Source organism: Cylas formicarius, unplaced genomic scaffold (assembly GCF_029955315.1).
Source record: "Cylas formicarius isolate icCylForm1 unplaced genomic scaffold, icCylForm1.1 PGA_scaffold_4__25_contigs__length_36172078, whole genome shotgun sequence".
Lineage (NCBI taxonomy): Eukaryota > Metazoa > Arthropoda > Insecta > Coleoptera > Brentidae > Cylas > Cylas formicarius.
In genome coordinates, this window is record NW_026844334.1 from 33091633 (window position 1) to 33117431 (window position 25799).

Consider the following 25799-nt stretch of genomic DNA (forward strand, 5'->3'; position numbering starts at 1 on the left):
TTTCTCTAGCCGTCAAGTAGGATGATGGTATCACCCAGACCCTCTTTACGGAGGCATCCTACTACCAAGAATTTGGCCGAGCTGCCGCAGCAGTGGCCAAAAAAGGCATAAAAAAAATGAACAACAGATCCTGAACGGATTCCTGTGGCACTCTAACTCTTTTCTCTCCAGGGTCCGAATTGATAACATCTATAATATTAACTGTTTGTTTTCTGGTAGTAAGGTAAGATACTGCCTAATTCAAAGCAACTTCCGGTAACCCACTTGCAAACAATCTATTGAAGGCCCTAAATCACAATACAAACTTACAGAGCACTAATTGAATACGGTCCGCAATTATTGTAACTGTAGCTAAACTAAACTAAACATTTTCCTTAATACACTCTAAACCACACAATTAGTTATGAAGCATGTCGTGACAAGTCTGTTAGGAAGACGGTAGGAATAATAATTTTGGATACCTAGCATGTGTAGCTACACATATGAAAATATTTCATCTCGACTAAAATTGCTATATATGCACAAGTACTGTCCCATTCAAGATATCAGTTCAAGACTGTGTGATTCACTCATCCTCTCATCTCTGGGTTATTGTTAGTGTTCGGACTGAACAATTGACCATCGATTGACCACTTCTTCATTGACTACTCACATTCGACCAAAATGTTTTAAATAACATCTTGCAATTGTAGAGTGTTATCTATCGTTATTTAATAATACTGTGCATTATATAATAATTTATTATGCGACTGTGATGTCCAATTGACTTATAACCCTCTTCAAGGAATACCCGAATACGATACTTAGCGATTCAGGGAATATGAATAAACACATATAAATTTAATTGTATTTGTAAAATTCTTTCGGTCAATTGACTGATCAGTTGACACAAAAAAAAAATCAACTCCACAACGCCAGTTGTTGTAGTGCACTGTATTCGTCTGCCTTTCAAAATAGAGGAAATGCGAGTAGTTGTAGAGTTCGAGTTCAAAAGGCCGATTATGTATTTCATTTCCACCCCCAATGTAATTAGTTACAGTTATGTCAGGCATATTTCCTGTTCAATACATAAAATTAATAAGTCGCTTCTCCTTCAATTTGTTTTCAAAACCTTGATACAAAAATGGTAGACATGAAAACAAGTATATTATTCCTTGGCATAAAATTGTACTTTTTCAGCGTTCGTTTATATGTTCACAGATATAAGAAAGTGACAATTGGTTTTTGAATGGGATTATCGAAGGGTGATCATTAACGTACAATTTTCGGAATTTAAATTCAGGTAAAATTGTGGTCCGTAATAGAAAATAATTTTATAACTACCTGTGTTTAATATTCTTTGGTTTGGTATACTACTTAGTTTAAGTTTATTAGTAATCATTCTTATTTCGTGTGTAATACAGCGTGTGTTTAATCGTGTGCGAATTATGTAAAATATGTGCGAGTCTAGTGTATCTCAGGAGATGCTCCCGCCCAAATGTAGAAAACACTATTCTATTGAGACTAAGGAAGTTATAAACAATGTTTATTTGACTCTCATTGAACGTGATGCCAGCAAGTAAGCATCTTTAGAAGAAACGGCCACATTGACGAAAATTCCAACATCAGCTGTAGGGAAAATTGTGAATAATCCCATTTTAGCGAGGAAAAAAAGAAACGATGCTGACATTTTCTGGAGTGTAGATGAAAGTGATCAAGATATAATACGGCATAAAATTTACCAGTTATTCGAGGAACAAAGCGTGCCTACACTTAATTAGGAGGGTTGAAAAAGATGAAACCGGTGTTAAATGTGGCAGAACTACCTTATGGAAGTGTATTCAACACATGGGTTTTGGATTTTAAAAAAATGACAAAAGGCAAGTTTTAATGGAATCTTTTAGAATTCAGAAATGGCGATTGGAATATCTAGAAAAAAATTAGGATTTACCCAAACAACAAAGGCCAATTATTTACTTGGATGAAACCAGCTTCGACACTTATGATTCCCCGGAAAAGGGTTGGGTTGACTCAACTGATAAGTGTAAAAGAAACGCGCCATCAAAAAGAGGTAAAAGAATACCTATATTGCATGCTGGCTCTAAAGATGGTTGCATTCCAAATGGACTTTCTCTGTCTGCGAAAAATATTAAAGATTCTTCTCTGGATTACTATGAAGACAAGACCGCTGATTTATTTGAAAGTTGTTTTAAAAACAAACTAGTTCCAAACATTCCTCCTAATAGCGTCATTGTAATGGACAACGCAAATTATCACAGTAGACAGTTGACTAAAACCCCTTCCTCATGTGACACAAAAGTAACAATCCAAAACTACATGTATAATAACGGCATTTATTTCCACGAAGATTATACCAAAAAGCAATTAATTGAGGTTCTACATAGCTTGAAGCTACAAAAGGAATACGTCTGTGATAATTATGCAAAAATTTTTAGGGCATACAGTTTTAAGGCTGTATATTTAATCCCATTGAACATGTTTGGCACCAACTGAAATCTGCCATTCGTCGTAACAATGTTTTTCCCCGTGTTAACTCCAATGTCCTCAAACCTATAGAAACCGAAATTTTTAACATCCCTCCACAACATATAGAAAAAGCAGAACAATCGTATATTAATATTGCAAATAATATAGAACAAATAATAATTAGAACAGGCGATGATAGCGACAGTGATACTGATATATTATGTGAATAATTGTAAGTAATCTAAGTAGGTAATAAAAATAATTTGTAATTTTATTATAGATTTAAGCATAAATAAATAAATATTGTTTAGTATCTTTCCTAACAAAACCCCAAATAATTAAATTCTAAGCAAAACGGACTTGTTCGGCCATATTTCATTCTTACAGCTTGCCCGGGTCTTTCCTTAATTCGTATCAGTTAGTCACTTTCTTATTTCGATGAACAGACTTTACCTACAATGCTGTAACAATTTATAACTCTCTGCCAGACGAGATTAAAAAATCCGCAACGGTATCCTCGCTTTAAATGTTTTTTTGTAAATACTTGTCTGATTAGACCTGGAGTTCAAATAATTTAAGTTTTTGTTACATAGTTATGAGCTCTGCATTGCATTGGTTTAAATATTCACTTTTTTGTTCTTACTTAACTGTATTTTGCTCGAATGTTTCATCTAACATAATAATAGTAATCTTTATTGACTAACAGATTAACACCCATTTAGAAGACAATTTCATCTTGAGAACTATAACCATAAGTAATCAACTATATACACTCCAGCAAAGTAATAATGAAATATACAATCCGTGGTAAACTGTGAGCGACTAAGACAAAAAACGTCAATATCATTACAGAAGTCATTAAATAACTTCATCGCCTGATAGAGAACACCTTTAATCATATATCATATCATATCTTATAACTTAAATTATTTCGTCATAATAATATTTCATAAAATTTAAATAAAGGAATTATTTATTTATTATTACATATAACTCGTATGCTTGTAATAATTGCCTAGTTTGTATTGTAGACCCCCTTTTTTATCATATTTTCTTAGAATTGCCAAAATCAAAGGCGCTACTGATGTCGCATAAAATAGTTAGGGCGTTATTTTTTCGTAAAATCGTCCACAATGTTTGTTAAGTTGTAGGACCACGCCCCCTAGCGCCTAGTGTCAAATAGATATAATCCTGGGACTCTAGTTAGCCCCATCTTGTATCTTAAAAGTTTAATGACAAACCGTATATATAGGCACTCAGGAAAAAAATGTAATTGAGGAGCCAACGAACACTTCTAGACGGACGCGAATGACTTACCAATCGCAGTTTGCTTATTTCCCTGAAGGACAAATAACTAAACACTTTCTCAATAACTTCCTGGGGTAATTCCAAGAATTGTATCGATTCCACCGTTCGCGCTGCAGGTTTATAACACGCCGCCGCGGCGCTGTTTCTTGTAAATTTCGCAGGGCCATCGGTGGATGATGAGTGACTAGCTAATTCATTGACGGTGCCATTTCCCATCGACATGAGTCGTGTGGAAACCATTTTGTAGGAATTCACCTAACCTGCAAGATGCAATTATAAAAGAAACTATTACCATTACCAGAAGCATAAAACTAATAATATATATAGAGGCCATGGGTATGCTGATACTGATAATACAGGAACTTTTGAAGCGAAGATGAAAAACAATGTTAAGAAATGCAATCCAATAAGAGCAGCATGACCAACAACCAACATTGAGAGTGCGTTAATTCGACAGGTTTCAGTTTAGTTTACCATCTTTAGACCAACATAATGGCTATATGAGGCAGAGCGAATATCAACTAGGTTTGGTTAATGGCAGGAAAATATGCTTTCATTCTGAGCCAAACGCAAAAAGTAAAGTTAAGTAATCAAATAAGAAGATGAAACAGTAGACCTGTTTTTCATTAACGACGGCAATGTGTATCGACAGTACAACCTGTACCTTCTGGCTGATTCAGTAGTAAATTTCGTTTCTAAATTTCCAATGATAGAGAACATTAACCAAGTTATATATTGTAAAGTTGAGAAAAATGCCAATGATATTTTCCGTTTCTAAATTAGGGCCAGACTAATTTGCATACAATAGAAAGACGAGTTTGCGAAATGAAAGTAATATGAGAGCGGCAATTGCATAGGTAGGTAGAATAATGAATATAATCTAATATTGAAGAATAATATGAAAATCGATTGTAATAAATATTATTATTTAAAAAACTCTACATTTGTAGTAAGACTTCATTTGTAAATTTTAGTCTCGTGTTCCAAGTAGTCGTTAGAGTTAAAAAAGGGGCTCTACAATGTTTCTCAGATTTTTCATAATCGGTTGTCTTTATTTCCTCTTGCAATGTCCCCTATTTTAGTGGTGTATGTGTTAATTTATTTATTTCAGACATTTTTCTCCAAAGTAGGTACTTCTTTTTTTTAATAAAACGAGTGTGTATTATTCTTCTGATGGCAGTCTTCATCCTCATTTATCACAGTTCCTTTTCTTTCTGTACTTTATTTTTGATGAGCTGATGGGGCCGCCTTTATCCTTGTGCACAAGACTGTAGGTTTTTTTTTTAATTTTAGCTAGAGGTATGATTTGTGCTCCACAGTACTGGGAAATTTGAAGACAAAATATATTCATTAATTATGTTACAACAGAGTAATATTAATAATGTCGGTTTCAGTTCCCTTAGTCTTAATAATGTGAATTATGTTAAGCACTTTATCTTCATCAGTTAAGATAAAATTAAATTGTTCATCAATTCCATCAATGACGTTATTTTTATAAAATGTAAGAAGTTCTGGCTTTATATTTTTTATATTATTTGTTTTGCGCTGTAAACTATACTTTTCTATTTAGAGTGTAACTTTTATATTTGTTTTTTTGTTGTATGTGCTTATTGAATGTACAATATCTAAGTGTACTTGCACCATTTGAAGTAGCGGAATAAATTATATTCTATTCCATTCCATCTATTTTCTGATATACCGTTAAAAACTTAAGGACAAAAATTTAAAAAGTGAGAAGCAAGCTTTCTTGGAAGGATGGCCCACTGAAATAAAAGCGTCCTCGTAACAAGGTAAAAGATTAATAATTACTCCCATTGAAAGCAAAAATTGATTGTTTTTAAAGACTACTTCCAGAAAATACTAGATCCTATTTCTCTTGGATCTGTTATAGTCACAGATAATGCCCAGCTACCACTCACGAAAATCCATAGAAATATCCTCTATTTTGCCAATAAAATTACATCATTCATTCATTAAATAAGAAGCAATTTCTGAAACATATGCCGAAAATGGAGTTACTGGAGATTGCTAATTCGAATAAATCTCTTTGTACGAAATTTTCTGTCCACGAAATCGCATTAAAATTGAATTATAGCTTATATAATTGAATTAAAGCCTATAGAAGTGGTGTTGCCGCAAGTACAAGAGTTTGTAGCAAAACATAGCACCACTTTTAAACTGACTTCGAGACCCTCTTCCAAGAGATACAATACAATACAGATAGTGGATTGTTAAAAGGGGAGTATGTGCGTCGAACATACTGAAACAAAAGAAAGAATGTGAAAAGCTGATAACATGCTAAAAAATACTGTACGGCCCCTTATTATTTCTCTGCACTGCAACGAGGAATAATACTGTAATACTGTACTCATACTGACTACTCGGAACATAATAACTCTTCTTCTGCTTAAGGTGCCGTCTCCATTTCGTGAGGATTGGATACAATTTCAGCAAATCTGATTCGATCCTTAGTAGGTTGAAACAAGGTGTGAGCGCCTACGCCAGTCCGGTCTCAGTTATTTTTAAGCCAGGAGTGTATTCTTCTCCCAATACCATCTCGCATTTACTACTCCGCAGATGGCTCTTGTTTTCTTGATAATTGTTAGCAATTCCCTTTCTCAATAGTTTGCAGTGTGCCGAGGAGACTCAGTAACTTCCATATTTCGAATGCTTCTATTTTACTTATGGTGTTCATTTTAAGTGTTGATGCTTCACACTCGCATAGCAAAAGAGATTGTATGTAACATTTCACAAACCTTATCTCCAAACTCAGTGTAGAATCACATCGAAGATGACAAAATCTAAGGTGCAATTTATCCAAGTTCCAATATATTTAAACTTTTCAACCATTGCTTTGGTCTTATCAACGTTTATGCTGAGTCCTAGCTTCTCTCCTGTTTTAGTTAATTTGTTTAGCTACCATTGGAATGTTTCCGAGGTACCGCCAATAACAACTGTGTCATCTGTAGATTGTCATTAATCTGTCCGTTAACTTTAACACCCTTTGTTTCTATATTCTATATTAAACAACAAGGGCGATAAAACACACTCCTCGATTTTCAATAATATTTATTATTATTACTTCTATATAAGTTTTGATTTAGTGGATCTTGGAATAATTCATGTCTCAATAATTATAATTACGTATATTTATTATACTAATAAAATACCTCTTGTAAGGCCGCTGTCACATTACTTTCATTCACCAAACGAGTCATTTCTATTGTATACGAATTAGTCTGTCTCTAAATTAGGAAAGATTCGAGGTCTTTCAAACTGAAATACGGAATTTTTAAAAACTATCATTACATTACAATGCATTATATAACCTTCAACTTGTCCGTCCTGTTTAATGGAAATTTACATTTTATTATTTTCTCGAATTAAAATACTAAACACAGTAACAAATTATAAAGGATAGATTTTTATTATATAGCTTTGTTGGTTAGTTTTCTTCATGTTTACTCTCAGTCAAGTCCCATTCCTATGACGATATCGGAAATTATTTAGCCCCTTAAAACTTACTTACAGACGCCAGTTCCAAGATGAAAAAGAGCAGCTAACGGGAGCGCAGCTATCCGATGATTCTGCTGCGGAACCTAGAATTAAAAAAATAATTTTGAGTGTTGGGCAGTTCAATGTATCAGCTGTAGATGCCGCGCATTTTCTAGAGGGTAGCATTTTTTTCTGCAACAGAAAAATTTGCCAAAAAATTAAATACGATATTTTTAAGAAATGGAAGAGACACAAAAATATTTGACAAATATGACAACAGAGTATCATTTCTCTTTGATTCCACGAGTCATGCACATCTGGTTGTGACGCCGTGGTCTACATTCTACAAATAATTTCATTGTCAAAGTGTTGCCAGACATAACAACTTTGAAAGTTTGTTCTAAATTTATTGCACTTAGATACATACATCCACCTTCAACTGCTGATTGTCGATAAATAAGGCTTTAAATAAATTTTGTCTTAGCAAAAGAAGTTATCTAAACCAAATCTCGTCCAGTATGTATCAGGGTATATTAGTTTAATGCAAAAATTTCAAAGCAAGCTTAAATATATTTCCCGTTTAGGAACCTTATAATTCAAAAATTTCAAATCGAACATCTAGTCAGAAATATTAGCTAATAAAAAACTCTAGTCAATGGTATGTATTCCTATACTTAAATGCAACAATTCGTGGCAGGATATGCAGTGTTGCGGAAGTTTTTCCCCATTTATTCGTCGAATACTACGCGAAGTCGTGAGAGCAAGAGCCTTTGCATACATTGAAACTCAACGCAGCGACTTGTAAATCAGTTGTAGTGAGGAGGGTACACTTTCGACGGTATCTTATTCAGAGCCGAGAGACACTTTTATTTAGACGTTTGTATAACTAAGAAGAACTGTTAAAAAGTTATTCGTCCTTTTTTTGGAAAAAGGGATGTCTAAACGGGGGGATATTAACTGGCCACCCAGACGTCCTGAATTAACTCAACAAATTTTTTTCTATGAGGTGATCTTAAAAAAAAAGAGAAAGACTTTAAACCAGAAGGAGTATAATATTAAAAATGCTATTTTAATACATTTTCAGAAAAAAAAATAGAAACTAAAAACAAAACTGCAAAACAAAAAAGAACTGTTTAATTAAGTTTCACATTATTTATTGCTTGAAATGTCTCTCCCTGACTTCGATACAAGCTCTAACAGTATTTGCTCTGCAGTATTAGCTAGCATTTCATGACTAACACTTTGAAAGACTCTTTCATTCTGTTTCATGTGCTCTTTTGTTGTGGGAAAGCTTTATTTACAACTGGTAACTTAGGAGATCTAGGTGGCCATCTAATCGGACCACCTGTATCTGCCGTTGAGAAAATAAATTATTTAATTAGTAATTTGATGATCACGGTGTGCAGGAGCTCCATCATAACCACATTAGCACATTCTCTGCCCCACTTCATTTTTACCGTATTTTCCAAAAAATGAAGCCCTACAAAGTTGTTTTCTATTATACCACTTCAAAAATGTCCTGAATGTGTGTCGTCATAAAATGTTGGCACATAAATAGAAATTATGCTTATTAACACAACCGTCTTTATAGGACGATTCATCCGTAAATAACATATCTTGCTTAAAAAACCTTTCTTGTGTCCATTCACAAAATGTAGAGTTCTGGACGAAGTTTTTCTGAAAATATTATTCACAGAACTTGTAGAAATTATTAAATCTTGGGAGATTTGTCGTATAACTGTGGGTTTTCTGTGACGCTCAGTAATGCTTGAAATTCATTTTCCTTTTGGGCTACAGTCTTCACTTTTTAGTTCTTTATACCAACAAAATTTTCAGTTCGAGTAAAATGATACATCAAATTTTCAAGAGTTCCTTTAGAGGGCTGCCTTCTATTGGTATACTTTTGCTTGTAAATTATCATAGCTAATAATACATTGTTCTAGCTAGATCCTTTCGATATTCTGAGCTTTTGAAAAGGAAGAATTGCTAAATTAATTAAAAGAAAGCAAACATTTTTTTCACAAAATCAAAAATTTAGCTATTTAATTTTGTTTTTCATGGCTTATTGCGTTATTTTTTCAAAATTTTACAAATTTCGGAGTTTTCTTAGTAAAAATGGGTATACCTCAAAAAATACTAAGTTTAGGCATAGGGAGTGCTTAATAAAATTGAAAGAGTAATAATAAGAATAAGCAATCGAAGAATAATATACAGGGTGTCCCCGGCATAAACATTTCGAAGAAACTTCAAGACAAGTATATTATAAATGACTAATATTTTATAAAATCGTTGGCATAATAAAATTATAGCTGTCGTAAATGGCGTCAAAAAATCAAAAAAACAGAAATATAAATCTTATTTATAGTTTTTTTTTATTTTAATACAAGGCGTTGAAGTACCAAATATACATTTAATTTTTTACTACAATAATAAGTTTTGTATGCAAATTCGCCCCAATTTGAGCTGCTTTGTATCTGTTTTAATTGCATTCTTATCGAAAGTTAGTGAAATCCAAATTCAAGTAAAACTTTTTATATAGAAACGAAAATAGAGCATTTAAAACAAAATGACAAGTAATGTCAATTCTATTTTTCAATCTATCCCTGGAATTTTTTTTCGGTATTAGTAAATTTTTGTAACTAAAATGGTAATTTCTAATATCACATAGGCATTCGAAGATGCTATTGAAGATTGTAAACATTCAATATATTGAAGGAACGATACGCCATACATAATTTTTAACTTTGCAAAAGTTCAAAAAGACAAAAATGTCCTGGCTTTGGTTTTCAAGACACCACATAACCATATAAAACCAAGGCAGAAAATTTTATCTATGCGTCGCTCGCGTTTGGTATTTGAAAATAAATCTTGTCGTCCATATCGGCTACAGAATTGAAATTAAAGAAGAACATAACAAACTTGTCAATGAAAGGAAAAAAATTGTACAAAATCACTTTTGGAAGAAGTTAAGGCGTTTTTTTTAAAAAATCGCGGGTGTTTCACTTGAACTCATAACGAAATTTCAAACAATTTTGATTGTTCTGGCTTGTCAGTTACCTCTTGGTCGTGAAAAATTTGAAACACGCTGCTTTAATACAGCTTCCATCTACAAAGTTTGGTGCATGGTAAGCAAACAAGAAAAAGGTGCTGCTGAATTAAGAAATAAACTTTACAAATAAGATCGTTTACATCATGCTAGAAAAACTAGCAGTGTCAGCCTTATAGAAAAAACAATTTTAAAATAAAAAATCTTCTATGTGCAATAATTGGGTTACTAAAGTTTTTTAACTTATAAGGTTCTTTCGATTTAACTAAAGATATGGAAAAATCTAAAAATGAACCAAATGCAAATCTTGATAATCTGGAACATATTTTAGGTATTAGAGCTTTAAAAACTTTAGAGTGAGTTATCATCTGGAATGAACTTTTAATTTTAAATCTATATTGCTTTTGTCATTTATTTTTATATTAAATGCATTTTGCTTTTATGATCAATTAAATAAAAATTAGGAGATAAGTAATTAATTGTTAATTATTGAAGTAGTTAAATGTAATAAAAAAAATGTCGTTGGTATTGGTTACAATTTATTTTTCCAATTTTTATAGTATGCTCTTAGTAATAAAAAAAATGTCGTTGGTATTGGTTACAATTTATTTTTCCAATTTTTATAGTATGCTCTTATAAAACAGAAATTACTTTCTTTAAAAAAAATAGTTTTTAATATTTTGCGTTGGTATTATTAGTTTTAAACAATTAAAAGGTTTTCTAATATCTTTTCTCGTAATAAAATACTTTTTGTGCACATTAGTTCAACAGCAACAGTTCAACAACAAAGTTCTCAATCACATATAAAAAGCTATGGAAATAGTCAAAACCGTCAAGCGGGGAAAATTAGAACATTTTGGTCCTACCGAAAAAATATGAAATTTCCAAGGAGAAGAAGAACATTGTGACTAAAGAATTTGAGGGTGTGGGTATGGGAAATCTACAGTTTCCGAACTGCTGTCAATGGAACAATTATCCTCAACATGGTAGTCAACATGATAAAAGAAGATATGCAATAGATTTACAAATATTATAAAAAACCTAATTATTTAACTGAAAACACAAATAGTAAACCATATAGTAACAAGCCCATAATCTACAGGGTGTTCAACTCAAAATTCCAAAGGTTGTGACTTTTAAGTAGACAGCAATATCTCCCTGTTCTCTAGACTTTCCAGTAGCACATCCAGTGTGGAATATTCTTTATACATAACTGCACAGGTAATAGAGACAGAAGATTTGTAGCAAATAGGAAATTAAATTATTTGTATATATGTAAGCAGTGGTAACACATCTATGAGGATGGTAAAAGTTAAAAAAAAACAGCAACATAAAACTGTCAGAAATTTAATTTGATGGGAGTACACCATACAAAACTTTTTTCCATAGAACTCGAAAGCTTTTTAAGTTTAATTTCTTTTTCATTCTACATTTTGAATTTGATGCAGGGTCTTTAAAAAAATTAAGCTTAATAATTTTTTTCTACTCCCCTCCCCTCCTATAAAATATCCAATAATACACCCATCTAGCATGCGCAAAACGTCACTTTACCACGTGAGTGTCTTGTCGGCCATGTTAATGAATGTATTAGTATTGTTTTGCAAAAATGAAACCCTGCCTATGCAAATAATACAGGAACTTATGAAGCAACCATGAAATGAATATTTTGGCAAAATCCATTCAATATGCGCATGCGCGAGATTTAAAGTCTCGTTTTTAACCAATGACTTTAAGTGTTTGGATATCTCTATTTAGAAAAAAAACTGGCTCAAAGTGCAGGTTAGTGAGAATCTTAAGGAAAATATCATAACCACCTGAGGCGCATCAATTTATACACTCTTTGGAGTCGTTTTCATGACCGTCAAATATATGTTACCGGCAAAGGTTGAAATCTTTAATTTTATAGAAATACTTAAAATTTTAAAATAAGTTCACCTTTTCCTCTTAGATAATCTATATATTTACACAATATAAGAAGATAATTAGACAATAAATTCAAAAGATTTTAAATGCATAATGAATTTGAAAGATTCAATGCAACTTAACTTATTAGTCTAGCTAAGTTCTCATTAATATTTAATTTATTATAAAAATTTATCCTCCTGATTTTATTCACTTCCGGAACATCATTGTCTACACTAAACAACAAAGAGTCAACAAATCTCTGAATTTTTGTATATCCCTTATTTTGCAAATATACAAATACGGTACAAATCTGGTTTGTACTCCATGGCTAAGCGTTTCTATAAGATTTTTTTAAGACTTAGACTTTAGATTTTGTTAACATTTAGTTCTTTCGCTCTTTAGGTAGAGTTTGTTTTTGAATAATCTTATTTTTAAAACACATTTCTGGCTAATTTATAGCAGTCAAAGAGTAGCACCCCAAACACATATACCATAGGATAAAATTGATTCTACTAAAGACTTTTATATATTGTAATAAGGGAACTCGATGATAAGAATTTTCATAGTGATTTTATCAGCACATTTAAGATTCTCATTAAAAAGTACTCCCAAACTTTTTCGTAGAATTTATATAAAGATCCCACTTACAATTTGTCTTATAGCTCGAGCAATGAAATTTATCAATTTTAATCTGGATTACCAGTTTTTGTCATGGAATACTGACTTAGTAATTCTTCAGGCTTTGCACAGTGTTGAAGACCTTGACCAAATCCAACAAACAGAGCTTTTTTCCTAAAGCCAAATTGATTGGTGTTGAATAAGATTATATTTTTTGATTTCAGGACCAACTAGTTTGTCCTAGGCCAAATCAGTCTACTTAAAAGACACCAGAAAATGAACGAATACGAATACACTGACTAAAAGGTAGTTTTTCCGTAGTCAAAAGAGTTTATCTTATGTGAAAATGAGATAGGATGACGGGTTTAGTCTGCATTGGTTAATTTTTGCTTTTTCCTAAAAACGAATGAACCACTCCTAACATATCTAGCACCAAGGGTGTTTCCCTAAGTTTAGTTAAGCATATCACCTGCGACTTTTATTTCAAATATTTCCTAATATTACAAGAAAGGTATAATAAGAAAAACCTAGGTAATGTAAGTAAAAAACATTTAAACAAAAACCACAAAACTAACCAGAAAATTATCTAAAAAATACAAAGTTGCATCCCATAGAAATATAAAATATAAATCTCTAAAATTATAGCTAAACTGTAGCTTTATATATTTCTTGAGGATGAGAATAAAAAATATTTTACAATTGAATGAATTTAGCCTAAGGAGGTTATTTCCAAAAATTGTACCACGCCATTTTCAACAACAGTTCAAAGAAACACCTTTAGACTATCAAATAAGTAAATGTTCAAACCTGGCGAAATAGAAAAATTGTTGCAGAAATTGTAAAACCACAATGTTTATTTGCATAATGCAATGGATGCAAAATTTCTCTTTTATATAATAACTCTTGATTTATAACAACTTTGAATAACATGATGCTTTTTTTAAAAGCTTACATCTACTGATGCACCCATAATATTGAGATGTTTGTAACTTAAGACTGCTACAGGTATTTACGTTTCTAAAGTACTATGGCACAAAATTGACAAAATTTAAAAGAAGTATTAACTTTTTATATTATTTAAAGTATGAAGTAGTCAAATACCACTTGCCACTTTTACTGCAAGGAGATTCAAATACAAACTGAAGTGAGAAAACTGAAAAGTCACATACCGAATCAAATATTTTTGAAAATACAAATGAAGAAGTCTTATACAAATTGGAAGACCAATAATACATTTGAAACTGCATAAAAATATACAGTGTTGCTGACAAACTAACTAATGAAAAATAAACTAATAAAAGAACTATGATATGTCAGCTTGGCAACATCTGTTTGCAAAGGCTCATATATGCAGTATCGTTAAAGAACTGTTGTACTATACTTTTTATACTAAATGAAAGATCAATCCTAGTATATCTATAAGTAAAAAGAAATATTTAAACTGGACATGTGCCATGCATGCTGTCTTTAACTTTCTGACTAATTCCTTAAGATTTGTAACCACTCTTTAAATACTTAAACAGAATTTTACCTCATGGTAGCTTAGGACAAAGCAAATTATATATAAAAAGGACTTTATAGGTAATTCGAGTTATATCTTGTGAGGGTTAGTGATACAAAAATCTAGAACATTTTTAAATATTTGGAATGCTTTTCCATATATTAAAATACAGCAACTATAGAGAAAAAAATAAACCATTTTACGTCTGTATGTATTTACGTACAAAATGCAAAAAAAATGTTTTGGTTCAATATTTTGTAGCAAATTAGGTAGGTATAGAAAACAAAAGTCGGAAATAATAGGTACAGTACAGAAAATCATTCAAGTAAATCATAAAAAATGAACTCACTTACCGCATTTAGTTTTTCGCACCTAATTTAAAACAGTATTTTAAGAGAAAAATCGATTGTAATGTTTAATCATTTTGTACTTCCTAGTGTGTAGCAATACTAATTTCAAGATTGATTTTAAAAACGTTATTTCGGAATAGAGTTTACGCGGATTGATCAAAACCCGGATGGATTATCCACAATATTTTTGATTGAATTCATGAGCAGTTTTAAATATTCAACTAAAAAATCCACACATCCAATTTTCTTTATAAAATCTAGAACCATAAGAGAGAAGTGTTTAAACTATGAAACACAGAACAGACATAATGGTCAGTAATACTTATTTACAAAGAGATAGTCACATACTTAACGAGAAAACGTTAAGTGGTACCTATGCTTGGATATTTAAGCTATACGAATCATTGCAGTTCACGTTGCAACATACCAGTTTTGTTCTTGTTTTTTAAAAGGTTTTAAATAGATTTTATATTTTGTCATTCAGTGACCAATAGTAAAGAAAAACATTTTCAATTAATTTTGAAGGTTTTCAAGGGAAAATATTTTTCCACGCCGGCAAATAAAGACCGTAAGTTGATAACGTCCAAAAACATCACAAATAATACATTTCATTTAGCAGTTCTATACTTTATGCTCTGTGACAAGGACCAAAATATGGTAATCGCTTTTGGGTTCACCCTTATAGTGCTTTGATTAGGCACCTTTTACACTTTTCTATTAAGATTCGGACTCCGGAAACCCTTCGTTCTGTATGGTTTCTTATGTCGTGTGACTTGACGTCACTCGGTGAGAGCTATGGTCGTTCCTCCGAGTAAAACCTAACTCGACCTTCGATACATTTTGACACCTTGGGTTCCGTACTCTGGTTTCTAGTTTATTGTTCTGTGGTGTTAAAGTGTCAGAGGTTTTATGTGTAGTTTGTAACAATTACCTATAGCAAATTGTGCAAATAAAATTATTACCAATTCTCCTTGTCTCTTGTATCTAAATTATGAGTTTTTGAAACACGTCTCTGCGGAAAAATGTGATAATTATAAATACACAATCAATCAATAACAATCCAGATGGAGATGTAATACATTAATGCAGAATCACTAAAACATATTACAAAAACATTACTCTTAAGGTAAGAATTTGTGAATAAATGATTCATTAGATAATCATTGGGTTTAAATCCTTTTAATCACATCCATCACATTTTTATTTTTGTAATGCAAGTATGATGTTGTTTTTATTTTTTAAGAAATTGGCCAAGGATGAAGAACGGCAGTATAGAAGATGACGAGGTGGATATATTTAGTTTCATTTTAAGGCTGCGACAAGAAAAATTATTCATTAAAAGTGAGAAAGCTGACATACAAAAACTGAATGAATTAATCAGAAACAAAATTCATACGGTTGTCAAAACATCATGGATTACAAACAAACAAAGATTTTTACTGGTTGAGAGAAAAGCATCCTTTCAGAATTATGAAGGCTTTGATTCGTTAACAAGTACCACCTTTGTTGAAGCCAAAAATGCTCTTGGATTTCAGGTGAGTAGTTATATAGAAGTAAAGTCTAAATATGCAATTTAAGTAATACCTATCCAATTATTTATCTATTAACAGTACATATCTCAACTTGAATAGATACAGGTACAGGTTGTTATAGGTACAACCTTGAGCTTATGCTTTTAAGGCCTTTACAGACAGACAAAACATATTTGAGTGTGCACCCATTGTTCTTCTTCACACACACTAACATTTTTGCATGCATATTTATGAATGCTTATTGATTAACGCAGACATCTTTTAATTTGTTGGCACAGTTTGTATATAAAAGTTAAAGCTGGGAGACATAAAAAAATAACATATCTAAACAAATAGATAAACAAGGAAACTTGAAGAAAGATGTTATAAAATATTGCACCCAAAAGAAATTGTAGAGTTATGAAAGTTTAGTTGACATAATAGTTCACATGAAAAAAACTGAATATATATACAGTATTAAGACCGTTTTTAAATTGCTAGCATGGATTATAGCTTTTCTTGTTACTGAGTCCTTCAGGGTAGAGGTATTTGATTGTGCAAGGAAGATGCAGATATGACTAAAACAGGGTCGGTTCTTTTTCGGGATTTATATTTGTTTTTTAAAGACGACCTTCAAATTTGATGCATCCCCAACATCTTTTTTTTATATTGCAGATCTGATTTAAAGAAAGAAAGTTTATTGTAACTATAATTTTGTCCAGCCTCCTTGAGTATATGTCGTTTATTTTCATCTTACACAAAGTTTACATTCGCAGGAGACAAGCATTAAACTGCTGCTTCAAACTGGGAACGAACTCGACCAAAGTGTTTTTCCATTAAATTGTCATATGAATGTGACTTTTGATCCGTTCTCTGTTTATTGTCTTCAATTTTTTGTTTGTTCCCATCTTCTGTCACAATTTTTTGATATTATTTTCAAATTCACTAGAATTTTGTTAAATGCTCTCCAAACCTTGCCTCGAGTTTTTTTTTTTGAAAAGTGTTACAAGATTAGTCTTATCATAATAACTTCCAATTCATTTTTGCTCTATACTGGCCAATATTTAGGTGATGCTACAACTAACTTGCAGCCTCCTATAATTACATGGTAAATCTAACATACTAAATTGTTATAGACATAGATAGATAGTTTATTGGCATTTTTTGAGAAAAAAATAAAAAAATCTTTTCGTTAATTTTCTTTCCTATGTATTGTTTTTTATGTTTTTTCCTTAAATTGCGCATTTTATTATATATATATATATATATATATATATATATATATATATATATATATATATATATATATATATATATATATATATAATATTGCCAGAATACCTACCATTATTAAATACTAATAATCAAATTACACTTGAACTTCGATAAGTCGAACTGCGATTTGACACATGAAAATTTCGAGTTATCAATAAAAACTACAAATGCATGTACTTTTTTGCGAATGAACATTTATTCATTCATTTTTAAAAATGGGTTATACGTTACATAAATGCCCTAATATCTATGATTTTTGAACAAAAAAGGAAAATTATGAAATAGTAGTACATATGTATGTATGTATTTACATAATATATGTACATACAAATGTATTGTATATGTACCCAGTATATATAAACACAGTATGTATGCACATATACATACATATGTATGTACCTATTAAAGTTTACTCATTCACTGGAAAAAAGTCAGTTATTTGTGACTGACGACCGGATTTCTTATTTTGGTTTTCAACAAAAGCTTCAATTTTATTTAAACAATCATAGAGGGAATCGGTTGTGTATTCACTGGTTTTTGAAATAGGAACGCAAGGCAATCAACGAATTTTCCACCAATTCATTTGAAGGTGGTTGCTGAAAATCATCTTCCAATTCCTCCTCCATCGTGTCACTTTCGCAGTCATCTTCAATGTTTAACTGTACTGGTTCGGATCTGCAGGATTCGATAATATCTTCGTCAGTAGGAAACTCTGAAGAAACAATATCCTCATCCACATGTATAAAATTGTTGATGGTGCTACCTTCTGCTATACCTCTAATGTTTGTCCAAGCTTTAAACTCCATTTCTATTTGGATTTCGTCTTCACTCTGTTCTTTCAGGCGTTCACTTAGGAAAATCCAGGGAATCTCATCTTCTTCTTCCCATTCAGAATACTGACCAAAACCGGTTTTTTTAAAACAATTGGAAATTATTTCAGGCTTAACGTCGATATTTCATGCGGTAGTTACGTGGTCAACACCATCACCATCAATCCATTAGTGTGATGTTATTGTTTTTGTTTTCTTCGAAACGTTCCATTGCGGTGATGACTGAGTTTTTTTCAAAATTGTAGACACTATACTTGCCGAAATCCCATACTTCACAGCTACATCTTTATTTTTTGAGCCACTTTCCACTTCTTTTATAACCTTGAATTTTTGATCAACAGACAAAGCTATTAAAGTACGTTTTGATGACATATCAACAAATGCAAAAATCCAAAAATGTCTTTAATATAATGTGTAAATTGAATAGGGACAGTATTTTTCACTTAGTATTAACTATTAAGTCATACAAGTGAACTTAGCAAGCACAGAAACTGAACTGCTTGCATAGATACGTTAAAAAGACAGATTAAGATCGGTCGTAATTAGGGGGTTCCCCGAGAAAATTCGACTTATCGAAGTTGGCACCAAATGTTTCGTTCGAGTTATCAAGATATTCGAGTAATCGAAGTTCAAGTAATCAAGACAAACTAACACGCATTTCCTACCTTTGGCGCTATTGCCAACCAATTTGGTTCGACTTATCAAAAATTCTAGTTATCGAAGTTCGACTGTATATTATAAATGGTCTGAAAAAGATATTACTGTACGATTTTCATTATAGACCTTATTTAGCTATCTTTTGTTGCAATGAAAGTGCTTCCATTTAATTTTTGTAAGAAAATAAATTTTATTTATATTGATGTACCAAAGTGCCCTCTAGCGGCGCTACAAGTAATCTAAATCAATGTGCTCAGGGTAGCGTTGATAGCATAAATGAACCCTTTTGAACAACTCAAATTTTGGCAAAGGCGTTCAGCCATTCTGAAGTTGTTGACCCCGATTTTCGAAAATACTGTTGTCAACTTCAACTCTTCAACCTCTGTGGTTCTATATATAATGTCAAAAAACACACATTCTGAAGTTTAATAAATACCTGTTCTTTTATTTAGGGAATTTGATTTTTTAATTATAATCGATCCATCATATATTTCTATTTCCAGAATTCCATAAAAATTTCGAACTTGATGCAAATTCTTCGGTCTGAACCGAAGCAGTTTGCGGAATGGCTTATAATGGGCGAATCTACGATGCCAAGGAACATTGACTATCTACTGATCTTGCAGAGTATAATTACTGGATTGTATGGAGGTTGTATTTACTCAGAAGATTCAAAATTGCTGCTTACATTGTTATTTGAAGTGGCAAAACAGCAGCTACTGACAAGCGACAATCCTAGAAGGTAAACAGGGAAAAATAATAATTGATTTAAAACGTTGAATAATCATCAAACAATTTGTAATATAGGTCTTATATTATTCAGCTGCCTTGGCTAACTTAATTTGCGCGCAAACGTGTTGAAGATTATTAATAATAATTATGACCTTCTTTCAGGACTATAAAACAGAGGACTTGCACTTTTAGGCACCTATTTTTTTTGTTTCACGAGGTATATCAGCCGGCAAAATTTTTTTTAAGTGCCGCGCTGGAAATGCCCATTTTAGAACTTGTTTCATACAATCAACATTATTTGGATGTTGATGCCGACAAAACAGTTTTGAGGTATGAACTGCAGAAAATCTTGTGAATAATTCTTAACTAACTGTTTGGCTCTAGATTCCGCCAAGATGACAATCTAAAGAACTTTAAAGATGCCATAAAATACAGGAATGAAGTGGTGTCAAAATTGACTCAATTTACTCATAGTTTTATACAGTCTATGTTGGAAAACGTCTACAGTTTTCCAAAACCGATAGCATGGATTGCTTGTCACATTTATAAAATCGTTGAAAAATCGTTTTGTGCAAAAGAGGTGGCGGATTGCACGTCTTCTTGATACAGTCTTTAGATGTTTTTTTTTAGGCAAATGCTATTACCACTGAACTGATATTTACCCTTTTTATATGCCCCGTAATTGTTGATCCGGAACAGTATGGTATTTGTAATTTCCAAGTGACGGAAATCGCTCGTCACAATCTCATGCAAATAGCCACTATTTTGCAGATACTGGCATTAAATAAGTTCGAAGGTATCGATAAAAAATACGTGGACATATTCCAGTCAGTTGATAAAAATAGCATGTCCAATTTTATCGAGCTTCTGTTTTTTGATATGGATTGCGATGAACCACCTGTTGAATGCTCACCGGAAATATCACGTGATATCATGCTCTTTTCGGAAGAAGAACTAAATAATTTGGTACGTTTATTTATTATTTACATAACATAACAAATTTATTTATTATTTACATAACGTAACAAACATAGATGGGTTTGCTAAACTCTCACTATTTATGTTTAAGTTAATGAACCAGTAAACTCAATTTTAGAATTTTGTGAAATAGAAAATTAAATACCAGTTATAAATGGAATTATCAACTCAATTGCTAAACAACAATTTTTTTGGGTTGATTGTATTGTATCAATCATTTTTTCAATTTCAGCTGGAGACTTGTTATTTGCTATTGCATACCTTAAATAATAATAATAATCTTACGAACGCAGTATTTGGTACAAATGTGGTTTATTTCTTCATAATATAAACCAACTTTCTGGTGAAACACTATGTCTCTGTTATGAGTGTCTCCCTTTGCAACAAACTTGTTGTATATTTCCGGACATCAGGAAGGTTGCCAAAATTGAAACTATCATCATCATCATCCTTTTGTAAGGTATATGAAATCATCCAACATAAATTCTGGTTTCCTAAAATTCAAAACAGGCTCTCCATACATACTCTCAGTTTACATATGCGACGCTATCAATATGAACCGTCAAGTCAATGTTATTTACGCCAACTTTACTAATAGTTTTGACCACTTTGTTGAGTTTAAGGGGTTCAGATCGGATTTGTTTCAGGCATCCCCAGCATCTAATTTAAAGCTACTTTTCAACATATTCATAACTAAACAAACCAAAACTATTTTACCCCATTGACACGGCTACTGATAGTAAATCCCTCCCACAACAGTGTTGATGAGCTGTTTGGCTATTATACTGAATGCCAACCTTACTAATTGAAATACCATTTCTTAGCCTCAATCCAAAAATCTACTTCATTGCAATTGCTCTATAAATGGCTCCATATTGAACCGACTTACTTTAGTAATTGGTAGGTGGTCAGTGCTTCCTAGAACCTCGGGTTTTGTTTTGCGAAACTGTAACCATTTTCTTAGTTAAACTGCTGAATTGGCGCCTATGTGGGGTCTAAGTTGGATTTTGCCCCCTATCTGTCCGGAGAGTTGACATTGACTGTTTTTAATGATTGACAGTAATCATTGTTTCTCCATAAACTCGTCAACTCTTAAGATTGACTGCCTATTTTTTCCGAGTCCCATCCAGAAAATTTGCTGCAATTGCAATGGTATCTTGCATCTCTCTGACCTATTTTGTGACAATGTTCCATTTTTGTTAAAAAAAATGCGCAGTTTGTCTCATCAGTCTCTTTAGCTATGGCGTTAGTTTTTGTTTTGGGTTTGTTAATGTTAGTTTTAGATTTCTACTTTATACTACTTTTGGTATTTTAAGCATTGATTTAGTTTTGTAAGATTTGATTATTTAGCTTGATTTAAATGTGTGAATTTCCATCCAACACGCAACACGCTCGGACCTGTTGAAATGAAGAGCTATTATTATTAGTATCAGCACAAGGTAGTGACCAATATTGTGAAAATAGTTGGTACATAGCTTTTTCGATCATCTGGAATTTGTACCTTATTTAGTAATTGATCACAGTTACCATAATACATTTTTATATAATATATAGAGCAGTTTTAAAGTTAAAACCCTTAAGGTACTGACTGCTGAGGGGGTCACCTGTGCTTTTGTAGTTTAGGAAAACTCTATAGCATAGATCTCCAGAGATATATTGATTATATTAAAATATCCGCGGTTTTGTCTAATAAGACGAAGATGATACTAAAAAAGATTCCTTGCCGTTAGGTATTTATCTGTTGTTTCATTTAAACGGCGAATAAAAACCATTTCCACCGATTTTGGTAAATTGATAATCGTTAAATACTGATGATGATGAAAACTGACGAAAACTTAAATTTTAGTTAATTTTGTTGCAAAAAGTGCATGCAATGAGAATTCAAAACGACAGTTTCGAAAAGAATCCGTCTGTAACTGTATCAATAGAAGAACATTTATCCTCGCTTGTTCTTTCTTCAACTGATAATTCGCCGAAAACAACGCGTTTGAATGAAGATTCATCCGAAGGGGCTCCGATTAAGAAAGTACCATTTTCTTTGTTAGGATCAATGGGTAAGTTGTTCACAAGATCTGTAGAGTACAAGGAAACCTACAGGTTATCTAATCAAACCAATTATTTGTTGACTTTTATATGGCGCACGTTCATTCATTAAACACCAGAGTTCCAGTCCAACGATGTTTTGCAACCTACACCATATGTACATATTTCCAAACATTGTAATATAAGTCTAGCCCTACCAACTCGCTGTCGAATTTTATTTGACACGACCGTTGAAATTGTCACTGCTGTGCGTTGTTTTTAAAATTTGATAATCCAATGTGTTTAGTAACTTCAATATATGTCTGTCCATATTTGTATAAATATATTTTTCTGCTATGGTTAGTACTGCGCCAGTCGGAATGGTCCACACGAGTGACTATTTGAAAAAAATAACTCAATCAAATTTTTTTTTAAACCTGTTAACATGCCAACATGGAAAAGTTATAAAAAGGATAATAACACATTTATTCAAATAATAATCATTTATTGTCTAACAGATTCTACATCCATTTACAAGACAATCTGACAAGCATATGATACATCATTTAAATCCAATATAGCAAAATCTATAAACAAATTAAAGAGCTCACACTTGTATCTTAGTGCCCATGCGTGATACAATATCAATTGCCTAAACAAAGAATTTTGTTTTGAGAATGTTTGATAACTGATTATAGGAGAGGTTGAAAATGTCAATATCACTACAACGGTCATTGAAAAGATACATAGCATTGTATAAGGGGGTTTTTATAAGGAAATTTGTAGATGGGGTAGGCAGGTGGAAAATCGGCGAACTGCGGACAGATCTTTGAGCAAGATGGAGAAGTAATTGCATTAAGAGCTCCGAGCAGTCAATACTGGACAGAACAATTTTGCAGAGGAAGATAACCTCTAGATAGTTTCTTCGCCATTTTAAAAAAGGGAGTTAAAATCTTTCCAAAAGTAATGAAGTAATGTTTCACCGTTATCACTTTGTAATATTTTTATTTGTGTCACTTTCGACTCAAACACAAAATTGTCTAAAGAGCAGAAAACTTTTCTTGTGTTATCGTCTCGTCAATTAGTGTAAAAATATAAGTAGCATCACTTCAGCATTTTATTTCTATAGACTTCATTACATCCAAGATGAGACCTAACCTTTTATGCCACACCATTTGCACCTGCAGCATTTGTGACTTTTTGGTATTGCATTTATCAAGCCTGTACAAACCAACCATGTTACTTGCTGTTACTACCTACTATCCCCTGTTGGTGAGTGAATTATATATATGCAGCTCATTTCCTGCGACAGACAATCATCAGCCACCATAATTTCTTGCCAAACATCATTGCGCATAACTGTATGGTAAAATATGCCTTTCACTCATTTTCGACAAGTTGACAACAAACCTATATTTTTGGCTGACAGTGATGGATATTTCTTCTTCTTTTTGGGATTGGCGCTGTTACTAGGCAATTTTCCAACACCATTTGGAACTACCCCAGATAATCGAGACTGTTCTCCTGGGGAAGTTTTCTTTTCAGACTTCTATTTCTATTTAAGAGGCATAAAAAGCTGCTGAGGGGATAGGGTCCGTTAGTAGGCGGGCTCAGAGCACACAAAAACTAAGACAAACAGACATCTAAAAAAAAAAGACAAAAAAAGGGACGAGCAATCTCCAGCACTGTGGGACTTGGGACGGGCGTTCCTGGCCTAGGATGGACGATAGGACCAGGCTCGTCAGGTCTGAGAAAAAACGACAGATTCAAATACATATAATTTAAAATTCCCTAGTATTGTTACTAAGGAGAGGCTGTCCGACCTCGACTCCTAACTTAAAGTTTTATCCTATTGTAATCTAAAAAACATGACCATTTGTATGATCTCCGCACTCGGGGTGCGTAACATATTTTCAACACATAGTGGTAAGTTAAGCCCATAACTTCTCAAGTTTATGTATAAATCCACACCCGCAACTTTTGTTATAGGACATTCAAAAAATCTATGATGAAGGTTCTCAACCCCGCCGCACCCGCAGAAAGAAATCCCTAACCCCTACCCGTGCCAGGTGTTCCCCCACCGCGCAGTGACCAGTTCTCTATGTATTCTATGTAGGCAAGTTCAGAAAACCATCTTCTATTAGGAAAATTACTTTGTATTAACTTTCTATCTCTTTTGCCTTTTTCTTGTATTGAGTTTTTCCGCCGTTCTCGAAAAATATTTGTAATATCTCTAAGAATTTTATTCTTCGCGTCTTGTATGTCCAGTTTAATATTCAAGGGGATGTTTAGTTTTTTTCCTATTTTAGCCAGAGTATCCACTTTTTCATTACCTTCAATAACCGAGTGCCCCGGTATCCAGGCCATCATCACATCTATTATGCCCTTATCATCTTCTCTCGGACCTGTAACGTTATGTAGTCCATTTTAGTGTCGGTGTTTCCATTTGAAATTTTAGAAATCCCGCTTAGAAAAATCTGAGAAAATAATAACTTTTGTAAAGGCTCTTTGTAGAGCAACTCTTGGATGGATATTTCACATATCATTAAATTAAGGTATATAAAAAATAAATAACCAACCGACATCCAACTTTTTCTAAAATCTTATTGCCACCGCTTGCTTGGAATATTAAATAAAGAGCAACGAAAATGCTGTCATTACAAATGGGTCTAGTTCCGACTTTGATCGACTTGAAGGAAAAAATTATTATTTTTACGCAACCTTCATGTCGTTATTCGATGCTTATCAAAGTCTCTTAGCTGCCTACAATTTTAATTTCTTTAAGTTTATTAAATGTTTATTGCATTAAAAATGTCTTATTTAAAATCATAATCAAGTGCCTAGAAGAAATCGAAGCGTTAGGAACGAAGAATAATATTAATTCTTGTAATACACAGTTTAATAAAATTGGTTAGTGTTCAGCCGTTTATTACGTTTGGTTAGTTGACTAAACCTAATCTATTAATGCATAAATTAGTAATAATAATTCATTAATTGAAAACGAGCAAAGATATGAAAGCATACTAATGTCAACTACTTGATAATTTTGTATGAATCAAATGTACTTTATTTTAAATATCATTTAAAATCAAATGATCCAACTTT

At 32.4% G+C, this 25799-nt stretch overlaps 2 protein-coding genes across 10 annotated transcripts in view; one reads left to right on the forward strand and one right to left on the reverse strand.

Annotated features, from left to right (window-relative positions):
• The window catches only part of LOC132701184 (F-box only protein 28), a 149418-nt gene extending 134454 nt beyond the window's left edge, over window positions 1–14964 (reverse strand). For 7 of the 8 annotated variants that reach the window (XR_009618728.1, XR_009618726.1, XR_009618725.1 and 4 more), the window contains exons 1-3: window positions 14693–14964; window positions 7304–7373; window positions 3784–4034 (exon numbers count right to left, since the gene is read on the reverse strand). Coding sequence is in view for 3 of the 8 variants with exons in the window: in XM_060668912.1 (XP_060524895.1) it covers window positions 3784–4014 (231 nt within the window). In the remaining 5 variants the exon portion in view is untranslated. Of the gene's footprint in view, window positions 1–3783; window positions 4035–7299; window positions 7374–14692 lie in introns of all 8 variants that reach the window. The other variant, XR_009618727.1, reaches the window with a different exon arrangement.
• A 620-nt stretch (window positions 14965–15584) lies between these two features.
• Window positions 15585–25799, forward strand: part of LOC132700492 (GTPase-activating protein and VPS9 domain-containing protein 1) — a 39072-nt gene continuing 28857 nt past the window's right edge. For both annotated transcript variants that reach the window (XR_009618648.1, XM_060667850.1), the window contains exons 1-7: window positions 15585–15815; window positions 15933–16224; window positions 19466–19704; window positions 19857–20024; window positions 20079–20274; window positions 20325–20660; window positions 22519–22726. Coding sequence is in view for 1 of the 2 variants with exons in the window: in XM_060667850.1 (XP_060523833.1) it covers window positions 15946–16224; window positions 19466–19704; window positions 19857–20024; window positions 20079–20274; window positions 20325–20660; window positions 22519–22726 (1426 nt within the window). In the remaining variant the exon portion in view is untranslated. The remainder of the gene's footprint in view (window positions 15816–15932; window positions 16225–19465; window positions 19705–19856; window positions 20025–20078; window positions 20275–20324; window positions 20661–22518; window positions 22727–25799) is intronic.